General features: G+C 36.7%; 1 protein-coding gene across 2 annotated transcripts in view; it reads right to left on the bottom strand.

Annotated features, from left to right (window-relative positions):
- LOC133646943 (Golgi apparatus protein 1-like) overlaps positions 1-25046 on the bottom strand; it is a 45966-nt gene extending 20920 nt beyond the window's left edge. Inside the window, exons 1-12 of one of the 2 annotated variants that reach the window (XM_062042893.1) lie at positions 24670-25046; positions 8618-8647; positions 8414-8500; positions 5573-5788; positions 3025-3228; positions 2871-2942; positions 2622-2808; positions 1159-1373; positions 961-1082; positions 788-889; positions 577-730; positions 416-457 (exon numbers count right to left, since the gene is read on the bottom strand). In XM_062042893.1, the coding sequence (XP_061898877.1) occupies positions 416-457; positions 577-730; positions 788-889; positions 961-1082; positions 1159-1373; positions 2622-2808; positions 2871-2942; positions 3025-3228; positions 5573-5788; positions 8414-8500; positions 8618-8647; positions 24670-25002 (1764 nt within the window). In that variant the 5' untranslated portion in view covers positions 25003-25046. The remainder of the gene's footprint in view (positions 1-415; positions 458-576; positions 731-787; positions 890-960; positions 1083-1158; positions 1374-2621; positions 2809-2870; positions 2943-3024; positions 3229-5572; positions 5789-8413; positions 8501-8617; positions 8648-24669) is intronic. The other variant, XM_062042894.1, reaches the window with a different exon arrangement.
- Positions 25047-25401: the final 355 nt, after the last annotated feature.

The raw sequence follows: 25401 nt of genomic DNA, 5'->3' as shown, positions 1-25401 counted from the left end.
AACGGCACTTCTACTTCCGGTTGAAAGCTCTAAACATGAAGGGCACTGCCGCACCTGCAGTGAGCGAACTCGTTCAAAAGATGGCGCCATAGCACAAACAATAAAACATTATCAGAGTATTTTCTTTTTCTTTTTTTTTACTTTTTATTATGACCGCCAGTGAAGAAAAATCCATAAATTAGTCGCAACGTGTTATAAGCCGCAGGGTTCAAAGTCTGAGAAAAAAGTAGCGGTTTATAGTCTGGCATTTTCGGTTAAAAAAAACCCTCCAGCTGAAGTTTCCCCAAAAGTTTAAAAATGACTTTGCGTTTTTAAAAACTGTGTTTGTGAGACATGGCTAAAAACCCGACCAAAGCACCAGGATCATGTCCCTCATCTTCATCATTAGGTCAGCTGATTAGCAGGAAGTACTCACGGTCCAAGTAATGTTTCGTGTCTCATTGTTTCCACCAGGGAGCTACAATGAATATTGTGCGGTCAGTGAGCACACAGTTGCTAGGCGACGTGATCTGTTGACGCTTTTTCAGCATCCTTGACAACCCGAACCCGGTAAAAACCTTCAGTCCAGAGACTCACCCGGCGCCCCTGCTCCACCGAGCGGTAGGCGTGGCGATACAGGCAGGAGAAGATGGCGCCGGGCGGCATCATCTCGCTGGTCTCGTTCCAGCCGGGCGTGTGGCAGAGTCTCGCCGCGTCGCCCTGGCACTTCTTGTAGAGGATGGGGTCCAACCTGGGGGCCGGCGCAGGTTAGGAGAGAGATGGGACCAGAAGGAGCTACAGGACTTACTTCCAGTCCCGCGCGATGAAGTACTGCAGCTCCAGCAGCCTGTGCTCACAGTCCTCCACCATCTTGTCCGTGTACAGATGCTCCATCAGACACGATAGGATCCTTGGGCACAAAAACCGCTAAGTCAGCACTGAGAGGAAGTCTGCACGCGGCATGACGGCCAAGACGCTCACATGGGGTCTCCACTTCGGATGTGTTTGCAGGCCGTCTGGATGACGGACTCGCAGGCTTCGTTCAGTGCACGGTCGATGCGGTAATCCGCTCCGGGGTCTACCTCCTGGATCAGATTCTGGAGCTGAGGACCACAATCATCACCGTGTTTAAAAAACATGTCTTTGGTCTTTGAGGATAAGTAAGCTGAGGACACTGACCGCCCCCTGACAGTTGGAGTCGATGGCGCCCATGTCGCCTCGGCCCACCCTCATCAGGCAGTGGAGCGTGCGACCTTTGCGGTGCAGACCCGAGCAGTGTTCCTCGATCTCGCTGCGACAGTGGAGCACGATCTCTGGGCTCAGGGAGAAGTCCTCCATCAGCATCCTCCTGTAGTCCATCATCTCACCCTGGCACTCGCCGCTGACCACACGACCTGAAACCCGCAAAAGTAGGGCTGGTACCATGGTCCACTTCCTGGATCGGTTTGATTTCCATTCATATGGTTCTAAAACGCTTAATCATGATTCCATGGGATTGCTGTGCACTTACAAACAGGTAAAATGTAACAAGAAAAAGTTGCAATGTTGACCAATAACACAAAACTGTTTTTTTCTTTACAACTGTCATTGCTCAAAAAAGAATATCATGCTCTGTGAATTTAATTGAATGTATTTGTTCAAAACGGTGCACAATGATAAACACGCTGTAAAAACTGTAAATGAGCTAAATTAGTGCAATCGTACATGCGCAATATGTATTACTTATTGCTAATGTTTTTTTTCCCATTGTTTTACTCTTTTAGCTGTATGACACGAAAAGCGCTTGCAAGAGAGGATTATGAGTCATCCTTCATCTAAACGGGAATATATGAACATCCTAGCAGTCGGCATCCTAATGACAGCAGACCTTATACAGTATGTGATGTTTTATTATGTTTGTTGGCTCTCATAAAGTCTGCAGTGAGTAATAATCAGTGATGCGTTTTTTAAATTAATGCACCACATATGCTTAAAATGATCAAAATACTTAAATATTAAATGCTATAAATGTTACTACCGTACATTACATATATACTTACATCATGTATATAAAACCCTAATGGAGGATTTTTTAAAGAGCTTTATAGGCAGAATAGAGTGACGAACAGAGGCTCCATTGTAAGCGGACGTTTGATCGAATTTATTTAACATTTAGCATGCATCCAAAAAAATAATTCCTTCCGTCGTCATGTCTTTCATAATGATTGTAAATGATAGGCAAATTTCCCTTTAAGGAATTTAGGCGACTAAAACTAAATTAATCTGGAGGAGTAAAACAAAAACCTTTTCATCAAAAGACTGACTAAAACTAAACCGTCAGAATTAATACTGGTGTGCGTGTTGGCAGAGCAGCGCATACAGAGGACAGCAGCTTCTTGTTGTTGTCTTGTTAATAAAGATACACTTGATCCATCACCGCCCTATGTTTTTTTGATGTACAGTACTGTATAGCATAAACCTTCACAAAATGATGGACTTTTGTTGAGGCTGGAACCAATTATTCATTATTACATTGTTTCTTATGGAGAAATGTGCTTCAGTATACTAACTTTTTCATTTACAAACCCTATTCAAGAACCAATTGAGGTTTGTAGAACGCTTGTAGAGCTGATGGCGCTTCTTCACGTGTCAGGTGGGCCTACCTCGATGCACGGCCGACTCAAGGCAGAGCAGCAGGTAGGAGAGGCGAGCCTCTCTGGCTCGGGGCATGCCACTATCCGTGCTGCAGCGGTACTTCCTCAGGTCCGACTTGCAGGCCTTGGCCAGCGAGTAGCTCACCTTGTAGTCCTGAGCGATCAGCTTCTGCCTGGTGGTCAGCGCGTCGCGACACTTTGGAGGACACATCCACGCTGTCAGCGTGATTTAAGTGCGGAATAAACACACACACTTACCCTCTCGGACATGGCCTCCTCAAACTTGTGGTTGAAGAGACACTTGTAAACTCGGCCCTCGCCCGCCAGTGTCTGCAGTAAGAAACAAATGGCGTGAAGAGACTGCGTGACAAAATGGCTGTGTGTCGGAGCAGGACGCGGCGATGATGCTCACATGCTCGCAGAAGCGCTCGCGGTCCTCGCGGCAGGCGAAGTAGAGGTAGCGGTCCAGGTGGAAGTCGTCGGAGGAGAGCTCTGCCACCCTCATGATGGACTTTTTGCACTCATCCTTGATGGGGTGCGCCCCCACCTGCTCTTCCGCCTCTCGCACCAAACCTTTCTCCAGACAAGCGATGACTTCGCCCTGTGAGTGGATGTCCTGCACGCAAACAGGCAAACATCCCTTCAGCCCAAATGTAATCTTTTCTTCTACTCTATTTTAAATGTCAGTTCTCCTTAAATACAGGCGTGAGAGTCAATAGCGTATAATACACAAAAAGCTACCGTAAATTTCAGATTATAAACTGATATTTCCTACACTTTGAACCCTGCGGCTTCTAAAACAGTGCGGCTAATTCATGGATTTTTCTTCGCTGACGGCCATAAAGCAAATAGTTTTCACTAAACACATGCAAAGACCCTTCAATGGTGTGTGATTGTTTGTGCTAAGGCGCCATCTTTTGGATGAGTTATCTCACTGCAGGTGCAGCTGGGTATTTACATGCCTACAAGTGTTTCTTGCTTTAAACCGGAAGTACAAGTGCCGTTCCTTCTTCTAGCCGTCCATAGCGTTACCAGTCGCATGGATTCTTTATTCATCGCTCCAAGCAACGTTCGTTTTACAATATAACTAAAACAAATCTCACTTACTAAACATTCCTTACAAAAAGATGAACCACAGTCATCTTGAAAACTTGATACTTTGAAAAACCTTTCAAAAAAAGTAGGGAACTTAAAAGTACATGGGTCCAGTTTATTTTTTTACCGTAGTATTGTATGATGACAACCCTCTAAACCAGTGGTCCCCAACCTTTTTGTAGCTGGGGACCGGTCAACGCTTGAAAATTTGTCCCACGGACCGGGGGGTGGGTGATTTTATTATATTTTATTTTTTTCTTAAAGAAATACAATCATGTGTGCTTACGGACTGTACCCCTGCAGACTGTATTGATCTATATTGATATATAACAGGGGTGGGCAATTAATTTTCACCGGGGGCCGCATAAGCAACCCGAGCACTGCTGGAGGGCCACACGACAATATTTCAATTAAATTTTGCTCAATATTATTTTTGATATACCGTAAGATAAATAATAATTATGATAATAATAATAATAATTAATAATAATAATAATAATTTAATTTAACCTAACTTAACTTTATACAAAAGCAGATTGCTTTTGATGGTCACTTTATCCTGCATTATCCAACATTTTTCCCCATCAGATTTGGACAACCATCTGTTGTTAAAAATAGTTTTTAATCATATTTATTTTATATTGTTTTTTATATTGGTTTTATATGTAATTGTTTTTTCTTTTTATTCAGTCATTGGTGGAGCTAAGGATAATATTTGAATATTGTTTGTAATATTGTTGTGCAGCACTTTGGAAACATTTTGTTGTTTAAATGTGCTATATAAATAAAGTGGATTGGATTGTCACACCTGCCAGCTTGTCCCAACATGCATTTACCTCTGTGAACAAGTCATTACCTGTGGTTGTCTCTTTAATTGACTGCATCAGAGATCTCATCCAAAGTTAGCGAAAAACAGTCCATGTCTCCGGGCATTATCAGCGCAACAAAGTCCAATAAGCACTCCTTAATAAACTCTCCGTCAGAAAACGCCTTACTTTTTCTGGCGCTTTTGTGAGAAATGACGAAACTTGTCCTGACGGCTGCATCTCTGGGGGTGTGAAATATGGCACAAAGTCCTTGTTGGGTTTGCAGTTTTACCATCAACGCATCAGCCTCCCTTGCGCGCGCTTCATCAGACACATTCCGGTATTTTCCCTCGTGTTTCTTCGTGTAGTGGCGATTAAAATGATATTTAAACACAGCAACCTGTGTACCACACATTAAGCACACGGCTTTACCATTAATTTATGTAAAGAAATACTTGGCAGTCCATGTCTTGTTGGAAACACGCCATTCCTCATCAACTTTTCTTTTTTTAGCGTGTCATCACTTGTCTCTATGCACCTTCACTCACAGGTTCCCCCCGGACATACGGCATAAATAACACATTTCAAAATAAAAGCAGCACAGTTGTATTGCGCGCACGACATAGATGTTTTTTAAACTTTATTTTGTAATTTGTAATTGCGCCGTTCAATTCACTCACAATCGCACACGCGCATACGTCCACACGGAAGTAATACAAATAACGCTTTTCAAAACAAAAGCAGCACCGTTGTATTGCACACTCGACATAGATACTTTTTGAAATTTATTTTGTAATTTATGATTGGCCTCACGCGGGCCGGACAGGGATGCGCAAAGGGCCGGATGCGGCCCGCGGGCCGTATAATGCCCAGGTCTGATATATAATGTATATATTGTTTTTTATGTTGATTTAATTAAAAAAAATTAAAAAAAATTTTTTTAAATTTCTTGCGCGGCCCGGTACAATCGGTACCGGGCCGGTGGTTGGGGACCACTGCTCTAAACAATATGCATGGTTACAGTCTGGTAGTGTTATACTGTCGTGTATAAAGCAGTACCTTCTCTCCAGTGCTGATGCTGCCACAGTGCAGAGCGTTGATGTCCTCGCGACACTTGTCCATGAAGCCGCAGATGAGGCGGTAGTCGCTGAAGACGATGGTGGTCATCTTGGTGATGTACTGGCTGCACTGGTAGTCGCTGATGTTGCTGCGGTGGTCCACCAGGCAAGACACCAGGTAGCCCTTCCCCAACTCCTCCGCTGCACACTCTTTGATCTAAAGTGACACAAAAAAACACATGCAGGTAAAAAAAAGGTCCTCTTCTGGGCGTGATTTAGTCTTTCAGGGAAGCAAGTTTGTTCAGGAATCGGGTGTCCAAAGTGCGGCCTGCAACTCATTTTTTAACAGCACATTTTACAAATGCTATGAAAAAATACATTAAAAAGTAGAATAAAAGAGCAAACAGGTAAAATGTAACAAGAAAAAGTTGCAATGTTGACCAATAACACAAAACTGTTTTTTTCTTTACAACTGTCATTGCTCAAAAAAGAATAATGAATCAAATTCAATGTTTAGAATTATTGACCTAATCAAGGCTTCAATTGCATCACATCAAATATTAAACATTGAAATATTTGTTGGGTGAAATATTACATATTTTGTGCATTATTAAAAACAAAGTTTGCTTTGACAAGAAGGGCATAAATTAAACTAAAAACATGACACAATAATAAAAACTTACTACCTGACATACTACTGACTGATAATTGATATAGAAACTTATCTGTTAAAAGTAAAACAATTACAATTAAATAAATAATAAATTATTGGCATATTCAATTGCTCCAATTACTTCCCATTAAATATTCCTCTTAAACTAAATTTTGTGTTTTTGCCATAAAAAACTATGACAATTTTTTAAACACTTTTATGAGTGGGGCCCCTTTTGCATCCCCCCAATTTGTTTTTTTTAACTGTCATTGCTCAAAAAATAATAATTAAAACCAATGTTATGAATTACTGACATATTCAAGGTTCCAATTACTTCACATTAAATATTACACTTTGACATTTCTTTAGAGACAATATTGATATTTTGTGTTTTTGCCATAAAAAGAGGGTAATGACAAAAAATTGAAAAAACAAGACAAAAAAACCATGGAAAAAATAAAAAACTTGGAATCAAAGGATAGATCTAAAGTTGATCTAGATATTAAAGCGTTGAAAGTATAAAACGTTTTTAAAAAAACTTTAAAAACCCTTTATGAGTGGGACCCTTTTGGATACGCAATAAAAAATTTTAAAACATTTCTAAATTGTCAATGCTCAAAAAATAATGAATTAAAATCAAAGTTATGAATTATTGACCTATTCAAGACTCCAATTACTTCACATTAAATATTCCACTTTGAAAAGGTTGCATAATTTGTGCTTTTGCCATAAAAAACAGGTTTACAACAAAAAAGACAACCCCCCCTCCCTAAAATCATGAAAAAAAAAATAAAGCTCAGAACCGACAAATAGATCTGAAGTTGATCTAGACACTTAAGCGTTGAAAGTTATAAAAAAAATAATAATAATAATAAATTTAATTAATTAATTAAAAAAATAAAATAAAAAAGGCTTATTTTTAACACTTTTATGAGTGGGACCCTTTTGGATCCCCAATCATTTTAGTGGGATTTTTTTTAACTGTCATTGCTCAAAAAAAGTGAATCAAAATGAGTGTTATGAATTATTGCCTTATTTAAGAATCCATTTACTTCACATTAAATATTCCACACTATTTTGTGTTTTTGCCATTAAAAACACAGGGTTGTAAAAAGGCAACCCCTCACCCCACCAAAAAACCATGAAAAAATAATAAAAACTTGGAATCAACAAACAGATCTTAAGTTGATGATTAGACTTAAGCGTTAAAAGTTTTTAAGAAAGAAAGACTTATTTTTAACACTTTTGGATCCCCAAGAATATTTTTGGTATCTTTTAAAATAACCTTTATTTAGAAAATTATAGCTGAAGTTGTTTTAGAGACTTAAGCGGGGAATTAAAAAAAAAGTTGATCTGACCTTTTTTAAACATTTTTATGCTTTTATGTGTGAAAAGACAATTATGAGTGGGAACCTTTTGTATCCCCAATACTTTAAGTGGGATTTTTTTTAAACTAATTGCTTAAAAAATAATAATGAATCAAATTCAGAACAGATCTGAAGTTGATGATTAGACTTAAGCGTTAAATAAAAGAAAAGAGAAAGACTTATTTTTAACATTTATGAGTGTGGCCCTTTTGGATCCCCAAGTTTTAGTGTTTTTTTGTTTTTTTAACGGTCATTGCTCAAAAAATAATGTTGTTATGAATTATTGACCCATTTAAGGATCAATTTACTTCATCTTTGAAAATATTGCATATTTAGTCTTTTTGCCATAATAAACAGAGTACAAAACATAAAAATAACCTTTATATCAACAGATATACCTGAAGTTGTTTTAGAGATTTAAGGGTTGAATAAATAAAAAAAAGTATATATATATATATATATATATATATATATATATATATATATATATATATATATATATATATATATATATATATATATATATATATATATATATATATATATATATATATATATATATATATATATATATATATATATATATATATATGGCCTTTTTTTTTTTTTTTTTTTTTTTAATTTTTATGCCTGAGACCCTTCCGGGTCTCCAACTCGAGGGGAGCCCTAGAGGTTAAAAAAAAAAAAATCTATATATTGTATTGGTTTTGAAAATGATAACTATCAAAATGACCTCCGCATGCTTTGATTGTTCAGGGGGAAAAGTCTTGACACCCCTGGTGTAGATTCTCAGTCTGCAAAAGGGGCGGAGCTAGTGACTGACCCCAGAGATTGTGGACCGGCACACATCCACGGCAACGGACTCAAACTTGGGGTCGGTGGTCAGGTTGTATTTGTAGTTCCACAGCAGCTGCAAGACGGAGAAGAGAAGAAGAATAAAGACGCCTGACCTGCTGGCGGTGCTAGCACAGCAAAGTGTCACCGGGCTTTCCTTGATTTGCCCCTAAAGGTTGATGAAAACACTTACATGGTTGCATTCATTAGCGATCTCGGTGCCCTGAAAGAGAAACAAAAACAATGACATTCTGGAACCATCTTTCCGCTACCTAATGTGTTCTTTACAGCACTTCGATCATGAGGAAAATCAGACATCCATAACTCTGGTGAGACATTCTGAGACAAAATGACTTTGAGTTGTGACCGTCTTATCGTCATTCCTAGATAAACATGCGCATCGCACTTGGTATCCATGCTGGGATGCCTTCAAGGTCAATAACGATAACAATGTTGACAGATATGTATCCTTGCTGACAACAAATACCGTACGACAGTGATACAAGTTGACATTTCAGAGCCAAGCACAAAAAAACAGGCCATGTTATGACATATTTCTAAATAAACAGGACTTTTGCAGCCAACTTTCCTTCTAAAAACAACAGATCTACGTCGGGCAAAATGAAATAAAAACATTTTTAAACGTTTTTCCCGATTATTTTGGATAAGCACTCAATCTATAGCAAAATAGCTTGGCTTCAAGTTCCACATTTGCAGCTTCGAGTTGATTTCACCGCACTCTCTCGGCTTCCGTCTGATCCAACGTTTCCCCCTCTCCTTCGTGCTCGCTTCTAGAAGCAGCAGTTAATCGAGTGTTTCCCACACATTCATTTATTTGTGGCGGCCCGCCACGAAAGAATTACGTCCGCCACAAATAAAATTAAAACATTTTTTTTTTTTTTGTCCTGTCCAGCTTCTCAGGCAAATCATATAGTTGATGTAGATGCCCATATAGGCTGTTGAGATTTACTTTACAAAAGAGAAGTATAGGATACTTCTCTTGTTGCCTTATTTGTATTTGACCACTACTGTTTTCTGTTTATTTGTTACCGACTGTGGCAGGACACCTCTGCCTCTGTTTCACTTTATGTTGCTGGTAAATAATATGGTTGTAGTAGTAGGCTAAAGTTAAATTATTTAGTATGCACTAATTAAAGGGGCAGAGCTTTAAGAGACATTTTAGCTTTTATATTTTATAAGATATATTTTTTGTAAGAACCACAATTAATAAATATATTTCAGTGAATAACTTATTGTTCAAATCTGTATATAAATATGTACATAAAGTATTGTAATTATATTGTAAAATGGATGGATGGATGGATGGATGGACGTTTAAAACAAAACTGTTATTATTAATTAGTAAGTATACATTTTTTGAGCCTTTTTAGAGAAAATCATATCATTGTAGTAAATTATGCAAATTACTCGATGATGTCATGGTGACCACGCCCATAGCCACGCCCCCACCACCACAAGTATCTTGGTAGTTTATGGGAAACACTGTAATCCTCCGTATACTCGGCTTCAAAAAGATAAGGTTGTGAATCCTCATTTGTCCAAAAATAGACGTCTTCGTCTTTCCCAGATAAACATGCGCATCGCACTTGGTATCCATGCTGGGATGCCTTCAAGGTCAATAACGATAACAATGTTGACAGATATGTATCCTTGCTGACAACAAATACCGTACGACAGTGATACAAGTTGACATTTCAAAGCCAAGCACAAAAAAACAGGCCATGTTATGACATACTTTTAAATAAACAGGACTTTTGCAGCCAACTTTCCTTCTAAAAACAACAGATCTATGTAGGGCAGGGGTGTCCAAAGTGCGGCCCGGGGGCCATTTGCGGCCCGCAGCTAATTGTTTACCGGCCATTCTGCAAAAATTTCAAAATTGATAATATTGCAAAAATTTAAAAAAACATTTTAAAAAAGTGTAATGAGGTGAAATCTAACAAGAAAAAGTTGCAATGTTGACACAAAGCTGCCATGCAGGCTGTTTTTTTTCTTTTGTCTTTGTTTATTTTTCTTTTTTTTGCCATTGCTAAAAAAAATTTAAAAAAAGACTAAAAATCTATATAATAATGATTTATTACTTTAAAAATATCACTTTAAAATGTTTTATGTGGAAAAAATATTGCATATATTGTGTGGTTGCCATAAAAAAACATTAACGTTTTATTTGACAAAAGAGCATAATACAAACAAAATAATAGTTCAAACGTAAAATCGACAGATATATCTTAAGTTGATCTCGTAATTTAAGTGTTAAAAAGTAAAAAAAAACTAATAAAAATGTATCACTTTATGAGTGGGGGACCTTTTGGATCCCAAATATATTTAGTAGGATTTTATTTAACATTTCACTGTGATTACTCGAAAATATTAAAGAATTAAAATCAATGGTGTCCTGCATTATTGATCTTTTAGGGCTCTAATTACTAAATACTGCATATTTCAGTTTTACTATAAAAAACAAAGTTGTCTTTGACAGAAAAGGCATAAAACCTTTTTTTTTTTTTTTTTTTTACTTTATATCAACCTGAAGTTGATATAGAGATTTACTGTAAGCGTTAAATAAAAAATAATAATAATTTGACTTATTTTTTACATTTTATGACTGAGACCCTTTATGGTCCCCGGGAGCCCTAAATGTTAAAAAAAAATCCATATATTTTGTTAAGGTTTGAAAATGAAAAATATCAAAATGGCCCCCGCATGCTTAAATTTTTCCGTGTACGGCCCTCAGTGGAAAAAGTTTGGAGACCCCTGATGTAGGGCAAAAGGAAATAAATACATTCTTAAATAGTTACTTAAAAAGGTAGAGGGATGTTCCAATCAGGGATTTGTTAGGACTGGGCGATAAAACACGGTAAATAAAAATGTGTTCGATAAAATATTTGTTTACTTTTTCGTGTGATGAAAGCGGACGTATGGAAGCAAGGTTGGTTGCAAGAACAAAGGCACTCGCTCTCTGGTAACCGAGCAACGCAGGAAACAATCACTGATCCATGGGAGTGACACGCTGACAGCCAATCAGGTAACAGTATGAACTGTCACGTTTGGTCGTCTGGCGGTTGATTATTTGCATGGAGTGAAAAGAGAAAGGTTTTTTTTTTTTGTTTCCCCCCCCACCCCCATAAATAAATACAATCATGTGTTGACTGTATTGATCTATATTGATATACAATGTATATATTGTGTTTTTTATGTTGATTTAATAAAAAAATAAATAAAAAAATAAATAAAAAAATTGTATTTCTTGCGCGGCCCGGTACCAATCGGTACCGGTCCGCGGCCCGGTGGTTGGAGACCACTGCTTTACAGCACAGCTGTAGCTTCCTGGCACTAAACCGGCAGAAAATAGTTCTCAAATTTCAAATTTTTTCATCCTCTGCTTAAAAGACGTAACCTCGATTCTGACCTCCTGATAAACTACCAGCCTGTGTCACACCTCCCCTTAATCTCTCAAATCCTCAAAAAAAAATTGATGCACAGCAGCTAAATGAATACTTGGCGTCTAACAATCTTGCCGTTGGGTTTCCTTTTCACACTATTTTCTTACACTTTACTAAGCATTTCTTACATAGTCCTTATTTTTTCACCTTCATTTTAAGAGTTTTTTTTATTGTTAAGTGTTCGATGTGGTTTTCCAATTATGTTTACATTGAGTGTTTTCCATGCTTGTGTTGACATTTCCTCTCTTGATAGCTGAAAGCATTATAACGAGACGAAGGCTACATTTCAAATAAAAATATATTTTTCTCCCACTCCTTATTTTATATAGGTCATAAAAAATATCAATAATTATCCATATTGACTGATATAAACACTTGTATCGTTATACAGTTTGCAGCCATTCCGCCCAGCCCTAGCTTCTATTGTTAGCTAGCTGGTGTTAGCATGCTATTTCTTTCTCGGAAACCAGTTAGTATTTTTGTCACTGATATCAGATAAAAAGTTTAGGTGGTTCATGCCAAAAAACTTTGACCTTTCCTTAAAATGTAGCATATAGCAATGTGTTGCCTTTCTCTTAGTGGCAAGTCAGCAAGCAAGTTTAGCGACCTTCTTCCCTCACTGTGTTTGTACGGCATGTGAAGTATTCATAACAGCGGATTTAATAATTTTTGACAAAGTTCAGGGAACTTGCCTCCTTCGTCTGTCACTCACAGCCTGCAGAGCTGTGTGCATGTGACTTTACCGGTAGATCCAGAAAATCCCCAACCCAGAGTTCACTGGTTTGATTTTTATCATACAAACTTGGCCTTTTTGATTTCAAATCAAGTTATCCATCCAATTGTACACTGTAAAACCGACAACATTTACAGTGTTTTTTCCAGCACATTACTGTAAATTGAAAATACAGTAATCATTTTTTACATTAAAATTCTGTCAACTGAGTTGCCGGTTTTTCCAGGAAAATCTACGGTTGTTTTTTACCGTGACAATGGAATTTACAGGTAAATGGAAAAACAGTACCACATTTTAACGGTAAAAACGGTCAGATCAGTTGCCAGAATAATAAATAAATAACAGTGCTTCTGTTCTTCCATTTAACCACCGTACATTTCAAAGTAAAATTCTGGCTGTCAATGTTTTCCTTAAAGAACCCTTAAACCAAGGCACAGCCTTATCTAAATCAAATAATACTTATCATGCCAAGGTTCGACTAGCTAAGATTTGAGACAGAATATCTGTATCGCGTGATCGGTGCCAACAGTCTCCAGCTAATTCAATAGTTTAGGCTCCACCCATCCCTGAACAGCTATTGGACAGAAATGTTTGACACTATCGGTGGTCACTGGTGCAAGGATTGAACCGAGTGCAGTCTAAGTTGACTATTTGTGGTAGCACCTCAGTCATCTACTCTTAAAAGGGAACTGCACTTTTTTTGTAGAATTTTGCCTATCTATCACAATCATTATGAGACACAAGACAGAAGTTTTTTGTTTTTTTGCATACATGTAAAAATCAGGTAGCTAGCAATGCAGCTAATGGGAGCAATCAATTCTACCTCTACCTCCGTAACCTGTATAATAACAAAGCTGTAAGAACATTGTTATTGTAAGAGCGAACAAGCTGACTACAGAAAGAGATAAGCTAGCTTCTACATCAGCACAAAATGCATTTGAGTTTGTAATGCACAAAACTGAGATAGGACACTAATCTGTACTGACTGAAAAACATAAACAATCATATTACAGTATCTGTAAAGTATTATTTCATGTTTTGTTTCTACACAACTAGCCAGACAGCGTATGTACTGTAGTTGTACGAACACGCATGACGTGCTGCGTGTATCATGATCAATATAAAGTGTGACTCACTCGATGGACAGTTGTCTGTTTGGTCCAGCTGGCCGAGGACGTTTTTTCCGGCTTATTTTGGGTAACCACTTAATTTATGTTGAAATAGCTTGGCTTCAAGTTCCACATTTGCAGCTTCGAGTCGATTTCACCGCACTCTCTCGGCTTCCGTCTGCGCCAACGTTACCCCCTCTTCTCCGTGCTCACTTCTAGAAGCATCAGTTAGTCCTCCGTATATTCAGCTTCAAAAAGATAAGGTTGTGAATCATTTGTCTTTGTTGTTTGGTACAAAGTCTGCCAGAATTAGAACACACTCTTGTTTGTTTCCAGAAGTAGGAACACACTGGAAGTCGGACGTGCGCTGCTATGGAAGCGGAAATAAATGCGCAGAAAAAGTCAGTACCGGAAATTATTAAAATGATTAAAATACGGTAAATATAGTACATGTTACATGTTGTTATGAAGATGTCTGTTACTACATTATATATATATATATATATATATATATATATATATATATATATATATATATATATATATATATATATATATATATATATATACTACCGTTCAAAAGTTTGGGGTCACATTGAAATGTCCTTATTTTCAATGAAGATAACTTTAAACTAGTCTTAACTTTAAAGAAATACACTCTATACCAGGGGTCACCAACGCGGTGCCCGCGGGCACCAGGTAGCCCGTAAGGACCAGATGAGTAGCCCGCCGGCCTGTTCTAAAAATAGCTCAAATAGCAGCACTTACCAGTGAGCTGCCTCAATTTTTTGAATTTTATTTATTTACTAGCAAGCTGGTCTCGCTTTGCCCGACATTTTTAATTCTAAGAGAGACAAAACTCAAATAGAATTTGAAAATCCAAGAAAATATTTTAAAGACTTGGTCTTCACTTGTTTAAATAAATTCATAAATTTTTTTACTTTGCTTCTTATAACTTTCAGAAAGACAAATTTAGAGAAAAAATACAACCTTAAAAATGATTTTAGGATTTTCAAACACATATACCTTTTTACCTTTTAAATTCCTTCCTGTTCTTTCCTGACAATTTAAATCAATGTTTAAGTAAATGTATTTTTTTTCATTGTAAAGAATAATAAATCCATTGTAATTTAATTCTTCATTTTAGCTTCTGTTTTTTGGACGCAGAATATTTGTGAAATATTTCTTCACACTTATTATGATTAAAATTCAAAAAAATTATTCTGGCAAATCTAAAAAATCTGTAGAATCAAATTTAAATCTTATTTCAAAGTCTTTTGAATTTATTTTAAAATTTTTGTTCTGGAAAATCTAGAAGAAATAATGATTTGTCTTTGTTAGAAATATAGCTTGGTCCAATTTGTTATATATTTTAACAAAGTGTAGATTGGATTTTAACCTATTTAAAACATGTCATCAAAATTCTAAAATTAATCTTAAACAGGAAAAATTACTAATGATGTTCCATAAATTTTTTCAATTTTTGTCTTCTTTTTTTCGGTTGAATTTAGAATTTTAACGATTAGAAATTGAAGATAAACTATGTTTCAAAATTTAATTGTCATTTTTTTCGTGTTTTTTCCTCTTTTAAACTGTTCAATTAAGTGTAAATATCATTAATTATTAATAATAACATAGAGTTAAAGGTAAATTGAGCAAATTGGCTATTTCTGGCAATTTATTTAAGTGTGTATCAAAATGGTAGCCCTTCGCATTAATCAGTACCCAAGAAGTAGCTCTTGGTTTCAAAAAGGTTGGTGACCCCTGCTCTATACATTGCTAATTTGGTAAATGACTATTCTAGCTGCAAATGTCTGGTTTTTGGTGCAATATCTACATAGGTGTATATAGACCCATTTCCAGCAACTATCACTCCAGTGTTCTAATGGTACAATGTGTTTGCTCATTGGCTCAGAAGGCTAATTGATTATTAGAAAACCCTTGTGCAATCATGTTCACACATATGAAAACAGTTTAGCTTGTTACAGAAGCTACAAAACTGACCTTCCTTTGAGCAGATTGAGTTTCTGGAGCATCCCATTTGTGGGGTCAATTAAACGCTCAAAATGGCCAGAAAAAGAGAACTTTCATCTGAAACTCGACAGTCTATTCTTGTTCTTAGAAATGAAGGCTATTCCACAAAATTGTTTGGGTGACCCCAAACTTTTGAACGGTAGTATATACACTACCGTTCAAAAGTTTGGGGTCACATTGAAATGTCCTTATTTTTTAAGGAAAAGCACTGTACTTTTCAATGAAGATAACTTTAAACTAGTCTTAACTTTAAAGAAATACACTCTATACATTGCTAATGTGGTAAATGACTATTCTAGCTGCAAATGTCTGGTTTTTGGTGCAATATCTACATAGGTGTATAGAGGCCCATTTCCAGAAACTATCACTCCAGTGTTCTAATGGTACAATGTGTTTGCTCATTGGCTCAGAAGGCTAATTGATGATTAGAAAACTCTTGTGCAATCATGTTCACACATCTGAAAACAGTTTTGCTCATTACAGAAGCTACAAAACTGACCTTCCTTTGAGCAGATTGAGTTTCTGGAGCATCACATTTGTGGGGTCAATTAAACGCTCAAAATGGCCAGAAAAAGAAAACTATCATCTGAAACTCGACAGTCTATTCTTGTTCTTAGAAATGAAGGCTATTCCACAAAATTTTTGGGTGACCCCAAACTTTTGAACGGTAGTGTGTATATATATATATATATATATATATATATATATATATATATATATATATATATATATATATATATATATATATATATATATATACTTGCAGTGTGTATATTGTACATATTACATATTGTTATGAAGGTGTCTGTTATTACATTATATATATACTCGCAGTGTGTGTATTGTACATATTACATATTGTTATGAAGGTGTCTGTTACTACATTATATATATATATATTCTTGCAGTGTATATACTGTACATATTACATATTTTTATGACGGTGTCTGTTACTAAATGATACATATAATTGCTTGGTGTATAACACATTACATATTGTTATGGTGTCTGTTACTACATTATATATATACTTGCAGTGTGTATATTGTACATATTACATATTGTTATGAAGATGTCTGTCACTACAATATATATATATATATATATATTTATATATATATATATATATATATATATATACTTACAGTGTGTATATTGTACATATTGTTATGATGATGTCTAATACTACATTATATATATACACAGTATATATACACACACACATACATACATATATATATACACTTGCAGTGTGTATATTGTACATATTACATATTGTTGTGAAAGTGTATGTTACTACATTATATATATATACTTGCAGTGTGTATATTGTACATATTACATATTGTTATGAAAGTGTATGTTACTACATTACATATAAACTTGCAGTGTGTATATTGTACATATTACATATTATTATGAAGATGTCTGTTACTACATTATATATATACTTGCTGTGTTTGTATAACACATTAATGGAGGGTTTTGAAGTTGTTTTAGAGGCTTTAAAGGCTACAACGGTGATTTTGTTTGATTAATTATCTGTAATCAATCTATCAATCAATGTTTACTTATAAAGCCCTAAACCACGAGTGTCTCAAAGGGCTGCACAAGCCACAACGACATCCTTGGCTCAGATCCCACATCAGGGCAAGAAAAAACTCAACCCAATGGGATGACAATGAGAAAACTTGGAGGGGACTGCTGTAATTAATTAATTATCTGTACCAGGTTTATCTGTACCAGGGTTTCCCCTACACGTAATTGAGCCACGGCAAGATAAAAACCGCCACACCATATTTTTTTATTTTTTTTACATAACATGAAAACATATTTAAAAAAATAATTATACGAGGGAGTAATATATGAGTGGATATCGTGTAGTCTATTACTTATGTACTATTGGCCGTAATACATTTGAAAAACATCTCAAATATCATAATAACGTTCCTCTGTGCTTTATTTTGGGGAAGAAAACAAAAAACGTGCATCTCAATCGCATGTCAGGAGCGCTACAGCTAGTCGCGTCCCTAAACAGAGTTGACACCCGGCAAAAGTAAGGGGAGAAAGTTGAAGACAAAGGTATTTCAAGTTAATGAATGCATTTCTACCTTTATTTTGACATTACTACCGACAATAACGTCCATCTTTACACCGTGTGCTTCTTCCAACCTGCGTTTGGACATCTGGGTGTCAAGTGTGCATGTTCTAAGGGTACTCCGGCATCCTCCCATGTTCCAAAAATATGCATGTTACTAACATGTCTTAGTAACATTTATTGGGGACCGTAAATTGTCCATAGGTATGAATGTGAGCGAATGATTGTCTTTCCATGTACCTGAATGGCCATGCTAATTTTGGTTAGCCTGTCAATGAGCCGCTCCACTGTACGTTAGCATTAAGCTAGCGGCATCATAGCAAACCTTCATCCTGTGTAATTGTATTGCTTTTTTTCAGTTTATTCCAAATTACATCCTGTATTTTCTCCATTGTGGGATACATAAAAAAAGTCCATCCTATTCTCAATGAATGGGTCAAAGTGTGTCTTTTTGCGGCGGGTTTATTTTTGACACATTATAAACATTTTCTGCACGTTCTTGACCAAAAGTCTTGCGCCTCCTCCTCGTCCTCCGATTCCACGTATACCAAACCACAGCCACTGACTGCACACACACACACACACAAAAATGTTGTGGGTGTAAAAGCCACGCCACGCCACGCCTGCCGGGGGCCTTTGTCGCAGGACACGACGTTACACACCCACAAAAGCCTTTGACTGTGCTCAGGTTGTGACAAACATGATGAATGTCCCTGCAAAACCACAGTCGGTACATTTCCACGTACTAAGTTAGGAGCAGTTCTTCTGGTTTACACGCTCATTTTTTTCCCGCCTAAAAATACTATTAAAAAAGACAAAAAAATTATAAAAAAGTGGAACAACAGAGCAAACAAGTGAAAAGTAACGAGAAAACGTTGCACTTTTGACTCCAATAATACAAAGCCATACAGGCTGTATTTTACTTTAAAACTGTCTCTGACATAATAATGAATCAAAATCAATGTTGTTATGATCTATTGACCTATTCCATGCTCCACATTCTTCACATTAAATGATCCACTTTGAAATAGTTTGGGGGCAAAATTTGGCGTATTTTGTGTTTTTTTTTACATTAAAAAAAACAAAGTTCTCTTTGGCAAAAGGGCATAAAAACACAAAAAAAATACATAAAAAAATAATAAAAACTTACAATTGGTGGATAGAGCTGAAATTGATCTACAGGTATAAATGTTGTGAGTAACAAAAAAATATGATTTATTTTTAACACTTTATATTCCTTTTTGGACCACCAGGAATTTCAGTAGAATTTTTTTTTTAAACAGTCATTGCTCAAAAAATAATGAATAAAAATCAATATTATGAATTATTGATGATTTAAGGCTCCATTTACTTCACATCAAATATTCAACTTTGAAAAACTTTTTAGGGGGGAAAATATTCCATATTTTGTGTCTTTGCCATGAAAAAGGGCGTAAAACATAACAATGAAAAAATAAAACTTTACATTGACAGACAGACCTAAAGATGACTTAAGCGTTAAACAAAAAATATATAAATATATTAACCTGACTTTTTTTCATGACTGAAACCCTTCCCTTTCCTCGGGTCCTAACTTGAGAGGAGGTCTAAATGTTACAATTTTTTTATATATTTGTATTGGTTTTAAAAATGAACAATATGAAAATGGCCCCGACATGCTTGAATTTTTCCGTGTGCGGCCCTCAGTGGAAACATTTTGGAGACCCCTGCTTTAACTCCTACTTTACATTCGAGCCAACACCAAGGAGTTATATGGGCAGTATTGGTCATATACCGATGCTGATGCTTCACATTTTCAATATCACTGTATCATTCCATTTTCAATCACAATTATATAGCTGGCAGTGTACCAGTATCAATAAAAAAATGCTAATTATTTCCTGCTACTGGCTCTGAATTCAATCCTGGTTTTTTTGCACCCTTAAAGTCGTATTATTTCCTGAGTTTGTAAATAATAATAAAAACGACAAAATATTTGTTTATTAAAAATATTGATTAACCACTGTGGTACGACTATATAATATTATACTTGGTATCGTTACCGTTTATATTTGTATCAATACGCCCACCTTTGTTTACATTCAGGAGCTGTAACTTGGGGTTAGTATATCCTCCTATCTTTCCTCATTAAGCTATTCCTCGTCCTCCATTGACAACGATACTTGTAAGAAACAAAGTTTACAATATTTTCCAACGCTTTCACACCCGCGGCTCATAAAACGGTGTGGCTAATTTATGAATTTTTCTTTGCTATCGCCCATGATGTTTCGTATTCAACAAAAAGTTTTCATATTACACCGACAGACACTGAAAAGGTGTTATTGTTTGTGCTATGGCCCCATCTTTTGTACAAGTTCACTCACTGCAGGTGCTGCGTGTTGACATTCTATTTCCTGTTTCGTGCCTTGACCCAGAAATATTACTTTCCATAGCGTTTCTGCTCGACAGGATTCTTCATTCATCCCACAAAGATACATTTGCAAGTTATACAATATAACTAAAACAATTCTTGCCAAACCGTCCCATGTGTGATGTCTGTAGGACTGTTTTCATGCATATTTGTACCGATTTAAAATGGGTACAAATATCAGTCAAATGTAATGAAGCTAGTGTTGTTAGCATTAGCTAATATGCTAGTTCAGTTCAGTTGATTTAATTATATAGCACATTTAAAAACAACCCCAAACGGCCAAAGTGCTGTACAGACATAAGAAAAGGGGCACATAGTGTCACATTTACATTGCAACACAAAAGGATGAACACAATAGTAAAATATACCTTAAAAGAAGTGCAGAATGTATCACCTAAAATACTATGTAATAAATAAAAAACGATAAAACAAGAAATAAAACATGCTAACATGTTTACGAGTGTCTCTGTTAGTATTATTATTCTTTTTGTAATGTTCCGGTTTCGCAAATACACCAAAACGTTACTGTGGAGTTAGAGTCTGTTTAGCTGATTGGAGAGTTAAATTCCGCAGCTAGTGAGTCCATGACGATGACTTCTGTTTTGTTTGATGAGCCATTTTACTGCCGTGTTACAGGCACCGTTTGGAAACAATTGATGTATGCAAAACATTTACAAAATATTTCTGACTAAATAACTCATTTTACACCATATTAAACGTTGAAATACGAGCTGTCTCTCAGATTTTTGTGACGCTTAAAGTTGTGAGCCGGTCTCAGGCGTAACTGCCCGCAGATCGACACAATCCTGCCCTCCAACTCAGAAAGTTAGACCAAAGCGGAAGATGGAATTGAAAAATCAAAAGATAAACAGATGTCTCACAGGTTGGCCGACCCAACCCCAAACATTTATCCATGAAAATATGGAACTGCTGATCATCACGTTGTAAAGGTTTTCAGAATACTTAAGTTTTTCTATTCCTTATCTAATTAAAGGGAGCTTTTCTCAAAATGTTAAACAATCTTGAGGATAAATAGTTGTGTGTAATGTACGTGTGTGTAGTTATATATCTTATATTACATGTATTTTTATATTATGCTTTTTGGTTTGATTTAATTTCTATGGGCGACGTTGATTTGAAATACGAGCTCGGTCGATGAAACAATTGAGCCACTACTGTACCTAAAATTGTGGCTGCTAGCATATACACGTCAACGTCACCGGATGTGCGATATTTTTGATTCACCGAGCAATACAGAGGATGTCGTTGTGGCTTGTGCAGCCCTTTGAGACACTTGTGATTTAGGGCTACATAAATAAACATTGATTGATTGATTGATTGATCGATTGAGAGCAACGATGAAATTGTATGAGTTCTGATGGATTCGGCTGAGGAATCTTTCGCAAACAACACTTTAATGTTAGTCTCTTTCTTCATTACTGTTATTACAGTAATGAAGAAAGTTATTATTACAATGCCATAAGCAGGGGTGTCAAACTGGTTTTCATTGAGGGCCACATCGTAGTTATGGCGGCCATCAGAGCGCCGCTTTAACAGCGAATAATATATGAATTTGCCTTTGCATTTGTATATCATATATATATTTTTCATATAAACTGTTGAAAATACTTGTAGATTTTCCAAGAGAAAACTTGCATCTCAGTCACCAGAATTGTACTGTAATAAAAAAAGTATTTTTACATCATATTACGGTAAATGGAAAAACAGTAACACTTTTTTTACAGGGAAAAAACTGACAGCTCATTTGCCAGAATTTATTTCTTAATTCATATCTTGTTTAAAAATATATCGATATACCTTACAAACTTGATGTATCGCCCAGCCCTAATTAGACTTAGACTTCCTTTTATTGTCATTCAAATTTGAACTTTACAGTACAGATAAGAACGAAATTTCGTTGCATTAGCTCATGGTAGTGCAGGATAAAAGAGCAATAAGGTGCAGATATAAATTAATAGATTACTGTACAGATAAATATATATTTCACTTTTGCATATGCATCCACGTTTATGGATGTATGTTATATTGATGGATGTATGTTATAATGTTTAATAATATGAATTATTAATATTAATTAATAATAATGATTAGAGATGTCCGATAATATCAGACTGCCGATATGATCGGCCGATAAATGCTTTAAAATGTAATACCGGAAATTATTGGTATCGGTTTCAAAAAGTAAAATTGATGACCAAAACGCCGCTGTACGGAGTGGTACACGGATGTAGGGAGAAGTACAGAGCGCCAATAAACCTTAAAGGCACTGCCTTTGTGTGCCGGCCCAATCACATAATATCTACGGCTGTTCACACACAAAAGTGAATGCAAGCATACTTGGTCAACAGCCATACAGGTCACACTGAGGGTGACCGTATAAACAACTTTAACACTGTTACAAATATGCGCCACACTGTGAACCCACACCAAACAAGAATGACAAACACATTTCGGGAGAACATCCGCACCGTAACACAACATAAACACAACAGAACAAATACAGTATTTTTCGGACTGTAAGTCTGAGTTTTTTTCATAGTTTGGCCAGGGGTGCGACTTATACTCAGGAGTGACTTATGTGTGAAATTATTAACACATTACCGTAAAATATCAAATAATATTATTTAGCTCATTCACGTAAGAGACTAGACGTATAAGATTTCATGGGATTTAGCGATTAGGAGTGACAGAATGTTTGGTAAACGTATAGCATGTTCTATATGTTATAGTTATTTGAATGACTCTTACCATAATATGTTACGTTAACATACCAGGCACATTCTCAGTTGGTTATTTATGCGTCATATAACGTACACTTATTCAGCCTGTTGTTCACTATTCTTTATTTATTTTAAATTGCCTTTCAAATGTCTATTCTTGGTGTTGGGTTTTATCAAATAAATTTCCCCCAAAAATGCGACTTATACTCCAGTGCGACTTATATGATTTTTTCCTTCTTTATTATGCATTTTCGGCGGGTGCGACTTATACTCCAGAGCGACTTATACTCCGAAAAATACGGTGCCCAGAACCCCTTGCAGCACTAACTCTTCCGGGACGCTACAATATACACCCCCCGCTACCCCCCACCTCAACCCCGCCCACCTCAACCTCCTCATGCTCTCTCAGGGAGAGCACGTCCCAAATTCCAAGATGCTGTTTTGAGGCATGTTAAAAAAAATAATGCACTTTGTGACTTCAATAATAAATATGGCAGTGCCATGTTGGCATTTTTTTCCATAACTTGAGTTGATTTATTTTGGAAAACCTTGTTACATTGTTTAATGCATCCAGCGGGGCATCATAACAAAATTAGGCATTATAATGTGTTAATTCCACGACTGTATATATCGGTATCGGTTGATATCGGAATCGGTAAATAAGAGTTGGACAATATCGGATGTCGACAAAAAAGTCATTATCGGACATCTCTATCATTTACCATTTGAAAGTGTTGTGTAGTAAATATTTAGTTGTAATAAAAGTCTTATAGTATTCACTATACCAAAAATACTTTGTTTACTGCAGAATGTTTGTGATGAGAAGCAAAAAAACTAAATAACTTTGAGAGGAAAAAAAGTAGTTTTCTCTACTTACACAAAACGTACCGAAAAAGAAGCAAAACCGTGGCCCTAAAATCAGGTAAGGACCGTAGCGTGGGTTACCTGTACTGTTGCACCTCTAGTAAATACAATTATAGATAGGAACAAAATGTTAGCATATATTACAGTGGAAGTGTCTGTTACAAGATACTGCAGTAGTACACAGTAGTGATGCAACGGAACTCGCTGTATATATCGGTATCGGTTAATATCGTAATCAGTAATTAAGAGTAGGACAATAACGGATACCGGCAAAAAAGCCTTTATTGGACATCTCTAATAATAATAATAATATTATAATTATGGATAATAATAGAGTTTAAATGTGCAACTTCATGCAGTACATATATTTTTCTGTAATAATGGGCATAAATACATTTAGTGAGAAAAAAATAAGATACTTTATCGAAGCTTATTATTTCCAAAACGTTAGCGGGCCGTTTAAAATTATGTTGCTGGCAAAATGTGGCCCCCGGGCTTTGAGTTCGACACTTGTGCCATAGACAATGTTCTTAAAGTGACACCTCGGGCACACAAAGAGACTATTTGTTGTTATTGCACCGCGCCGAACTGAGCCACATAGTTTTGTGGTTCGGGTACTACCTTCAAATATGTAATACGTTAGTTATTATTTGGACAACGCGGCGACAAAGTAGAAGTTGTGGGCTTAATGATTGGAGTTCCGCGTGACGTTGTCTGTGTGCTAGCATGTGGCTAACTGGGCTAGCTGGCACACCCTCGCCTAAATCCCCGGCATTTCTCCGGCTGACTCACATCCTTCTTGTCCTGCAGACACTCGAGCACCGCCAGGTTGTTGTTCCAGGACTCCTTGGTGCACAGCCGCGTCAGGTCGTCCCTGCACACCGCCTCCTCGGACAACTTCCAGCCGGTAGAACGCTTCCTCGGCGCCGAGGCCCCGGCGCCCAGGATCCTCTCGGCGGCTCCCGCGTTCATCGCGGCCGGAGCCGCGCCACCAGGCTGGTTCTGGAGGCTACCAGCATTGGACCGGGCTTTGCCGAGGCCGGTGTTTTCGGCTTGGGACGGGTAGAAAAGCGGCAAGGAGCAGATGAAAAGCAGCAGCAGAGGAACACGTACACAGTCCGCCATCTTCGCTCAGCCTGCTGCTGCGTTCAGGGATGTCTGGGATTTTGACCACCGGAAGTTTTCTCTCCAGGCTGCGTCATGAATAATTAATGAGCACGTGTGGGTTCAGGCTGACAGTCGTCCAATCACAGAAGCCCTTTGGATATTGTCATAGTTTTTTCCGTAACTATATAAACCCAATTAAAGACGCTATGTAATGTCCGGCCTCGAATTTTAACTTTTTAAGGTCAAGGCAAGTGTTGCCTTAAAACCTCTTACGCCCAAGCTGTTTGTTTACATACTTTTTTTTAGAGATGTCCGATAATATCGGCCTGCCAATATTATCGTCCGATAAATGCTTTAAAACAGGGGTCTCCAAACTTTTTGACTTGGGGGCCGCATTGGGTTAAAACAATTTGGCCG

Source organism: Entelurus aequoreus, linkage group LG03, assembly GCF_033978785.1.
Source record: "Entelurus aequoreus isolate RoL-2023_Sb linkage group LG03, RoL_Eaeq_v1.1, whole genome shotgun sequence".
Classification (NCBI taxonomy): Eukaryota; Metazoa; Chordata; class Actinopteri; order Syngnathiformes; family Syngnathidae; genus Entelurus; species Entelurus aequoreus.
The sequence above is the reverse complement of the archived record's forward strand: the minus strand, read 5'-3'. Positions and strand labels throughout refer to the sequence as shown.